This window comes from Ovis canadensis, chromosome 16 (assembly GCF_042477335.2).
Source record: "Ovis canadensis isolate MfBH-ARS-UI-01 breed Bighorn chromosome 16, ARS-UI_OviCan_v2, whole genome shotgun sequence".
NCBI lineage: Eukaryota > Metazoa > Chordata > Mammalia > Artiodactyla > Bovidae > Ovis > Ovis canadensis.
In genome coordinates, this window is record NC_091260.1 from 46,259,932 (window position 1) to 46,263,807 (window position 3,876).

At 42.3% G+C, this 3,876-nt stretch overlaps 1 protein-coding gene across 1 annotated transcript; it reads right to left on the minus strand.

The window, feature by feature from the left end:
* Nucleotides 1–301: 301 nt before the first annotated feature.
* On the minus strand, nt 302–2,261 carry LOC138421937 (small integral membrane protein 10-like protein 1). Its single transcript, XM_069556451.1, has one exon. It carries the CDS (start codon nt 2,095–2,097, stop codon nt 1,891–1,893), a length of 207 nt encoding a protein of 68 aa, XP_069412552.1. The 5' UTR covers nt 2,098–2,261; the 3' UTR covers nt 302–1,890.
* Between the last annotated feature and the right edge of the window lie 1,615 nt (nt 2,262–3,876).

Genomic DNA, 3,876 nt, shown 5'->3' on the forward strand with positions numbered 1-3,876 from the left:
CATTCTGTTGTTTTCCTCCATTTCTTTGCATTGATCGCTGAAGAAGGCTTTCTTATCTCTTTTTGCTATTCTTTGGAACTCTGCATTCAGATGCCTATATCTTTCCTTTTCTCCTTTGTTTTTCGCCTCTCTTCTTTTCACAGCTATTTGTGAAAATATACTAAGGATTATATAACAACAATGTATCCTGTCTGAGGACAGTTTCTCCATCCTGAAAACCTTCTGGCTAATCCTGTTATCTTAAAATATAAATTATAGTAGTGGGTTTATTTTTTATTTTTTATTTTTTTTTGGGTTCATCTGGACCACAAAATTAGTTTGTATTTTAACAGGTTTGTCTGATATACACATACACACAGGGTTAAGAAAAAAACACTGTTAGACGAGTAGTAAAAAACAGCAATTCTCCACTTTTTCTCTGCCCATCCCTGATTTTCGTTCACCAGACTACCAATTTTAACTCTTCAGCTATTTGTTACTGTACTTCTAAGTGACAAGCTATACTGCTTTTTTAAAAACCGACATTTCTGTATCAGATCTTGATGTATTCTCCATTACATATACACTTCTTTCCAATTCTTCTAGTTACCTAATAATTTGTTATTATTTGTATTCAGTGTTTACATAAATATGCCTGACTTTATATGATGACTAACATTATTCACAGTTGAGTTAATGCAGTGTAATTTCTGAAAACTTTTATTTTTCCTGCGGCTCATAACTGCCTCAATTTTGCTTCCTGAATTAGAAAAAAATATGCAGACCACTAATTCGTCTCCAGACTCTCTAGAACCTAAAAACCTCTTGACCCTATATTTATAAACACATGATAATGTATCCGTTTTTCTTTCTGAGACATTCCACCTAACTATTACCTTTAGGCATTTCTTGTTGACCTCATGCTGTTCTCCCTTCTTCTCTCTTTTATATGGTTATATTTTAGCAACTTTATCATTACTTTTTAAGTAAAATAAAATGACCTCTTCCCCCATCACAACAGACTCTGTCAACTTCCCACATTAAAAGACACCATTACTTTTCCAGGCACCCGCCCTGCCATCCTACCTTGTAAATTGCACTTTTACGCCATCAAGGCTGATAATATTGGCACTCAACTCTGTAATCGTAATTAAGCATTCTCTTAAAAAGATGAAAACCATAAACAGCATTTACATTATGATTATTTAAACGTTATTCAATAAACCACCAAGCTTTGTGCTATGATTGGATTTCCTTTTCTTTGGCTCCAAGATTCTGAACCACATGCTAATTAGAGCGACACTGAAATTGAGTCCACCTTCTTATACTCCAACCCTTAGTCAAAACCCTGCAAAATTTTACAGTTTGGTTATCTGAAGAATGTGTTCCTCTTACAACTTTTTTTTTCACGTAAGGTTTCTGATCGTCATAGTTTTCTCTTGTAGAATGAAGAGATGTTTGCCTTCCACTGCATATCCTTAAGATCTTCAACTTCTGAGTCATTCTGTTTATAATCCAGTCTTATCTTCCCGAAATTTACTATTTATGAACACGGCCCATGAGCTTGTACATTTCTGTCCTGAAAGTTTTGATTGCCTTCCCTTGTTATAATACATCCTGTTCGTCTCGTTTTTAAGGATGCACAGCTTCTTAAATATTGTCGTGCGTCTCATCTGAAGTTCTCGGTTCCCGGAATCGCATATTTCCTCTTCCTACACTCAGGCGGTCTCGGTGCCAGTTCCGGGGATCGGAGGAGAGCAGACGGCGGAGAGGCGAGAACGCAGAGGCGGAGGGAGACGAAGCACTCTCGCGAGACAGCGGGACTCCTCGCCCCAAGCGCCACGGCGCCGCGGCGCCTCCTGGGAGTCGGCCATAATGCAGGCCCGGAACGCCGGCGGCATCCCCAGGGCTCTAAAAATGTACCTGCAAGCGGATGTTGAGAACGACGGAGCCCGCGATGTAGAAATACGGGAAGTTCATGCGCAGCTGCCAGGCCAGCTCGAAGAAGGCGAGCAGGGTGCGGGAAAGCCCCTTGCAGAAGACCCCGTACGAGCTGGGGGTCGCGACCGGGCTCGAGGCCCTGAGGGCCAAAGATGATGGAGCCGCCGTGGTGGCCATTGACGCGATGTTGCCGCTTGCCCGGAGCGGTGCCTGGAACCGAGGGTGACCGCAGACCCCCGCGACCCCCAGCTGATGGCGATGACCTGGAGGGGCCGGGGGCTTAGCGGCCGCCGGGCTCGCACTCCCGCCTCACGCAGCCGCCGCTTCTTTCCGAGCGGCGGTGAGGCTCAGTAGTGGGTTTAATAAGCTCTTTACAACCTGACAGAATGTGGTCCACTGGAGAAGGGAATGGCAAACCACTTTAGTATTCTTGCCTTGAGAACCCCATGAACAGTATGAAAAGACAAAATGATAGGATACTGAAAGAGGAACTCCCCAGGTCAGTAGGTGCCCAATATGCTACTGGAGATCAGTGGAGAAATAACTCTAGAAAGAATGGAGGGATGGAGCCAAAGCAAAACCAATACCCAGTTGTGGATATAACTGGTGATAGAAGCAAGGTCCGATGCTGTAAAGAGCAACATTGCATAGGAACCTGGAATGTCATCTCCATGAATCAAGGCAAATTGGAAATGGTCAAACAAGAGATGGCAAGAGTGAACGTCAACTTTCTAGGAACCAGCCAACTAAAATGGACTGGAATGGGTGAATTTAACTCAGATGACCATTATATCTACTACTGCAGGCAGGAATCCCTCAGAAGAAATGGAGTAGCCATCATGGTCAACAAAAGAGTCTGAAATGCAGTACTTGGATGCAATCTAAAAAATGACAGAATGATCTCTGTTCGTCTCCAAGGCAAACCATTCAATATCACAGTTATCCAAGTCTATGCCCCAACCAGTAATGCTGAAGAAGCTGAAGTTGAACGGTTCTATGAAGACCTACAAGACCTTTTAGAACTAACACCTAAAAAAGATGTCCTTTTCATTATAGGGGACTGGAACGCAAAAGTAGGAAGTCAAGAAACACCTGGAGTAACAGGCAAATTTGGCCTTGGAGTACGGAATGAAGCAGGGCAAAAACTAATAGAGTTTTGCCAAGAAAATGCACTGGTCATAGCAAACACCCATTTCCAACAACACAAGAGAAGACTCTACACATGGACATCACCAGATGGTCAACACCGAAATCAGATTGATTATATTCTTTGCAGCCAAAGATGGAGAAGCTCTATACAGTCAACAAAAACAAGACCAGGAGCTGACTGTGGCTCAGATCATGAACTCCTTATTGCCAAATTCAGACTCAAATTGAAGAAAGTAGGGAAAACCGCTAGACCATTCAGGTATGACCTAAATCAAATCCCTTATGATTATACAGTAGAAGTGAGAAACAGATTTAAGGGCCTAGATCTGATAGATAGAGTGCCTGATGAACTATGGACTGAGATTCGTGACATTGTACAGGAGACAGGGATCAAGACCATCCCCATGGAAAAGAAATGCAAAAATGAAGGCAAAATGGCTGTCTAGGGAGGCCTTACAAATAGCTGTGAAAAGAAGAGAGGTGAAAAGCAAAAGAGACAAGGAAAGATATGAACATCTGAATGCAGAGTTCCAAAGAATAGCAAAATGAGATAAGAAAGCCTTCTTCAGCAATCAGTGCAAAGAAATAGAGGAAAACAACACATTGGGAAAGACTAGAGATCTCTTCAAGAAAATTAGAGATACCAAGGGAATATTTCACGCAAAGATGGGCTCAATAAAGGACAGAAATGGTATGGACCTAACAGAAGCAGAAGATATTACGAAGAGGAGGCAAGAATACACAGGAGAACTGTACAAAAAGATCTTCACGACCCAGATAATCATGATGGTGTGATCACTCATCTAG

Bases quoted from the DNA above. Each gene is read 5' to 3' on its own strand.
- LOC138421937 (XM_069556451.1), bottom strand. From the start codon at position 2,097: ATGGCCACCACGGCGGCTCCATCATCTTTGGCCCTCAGGGCCTCGAGC.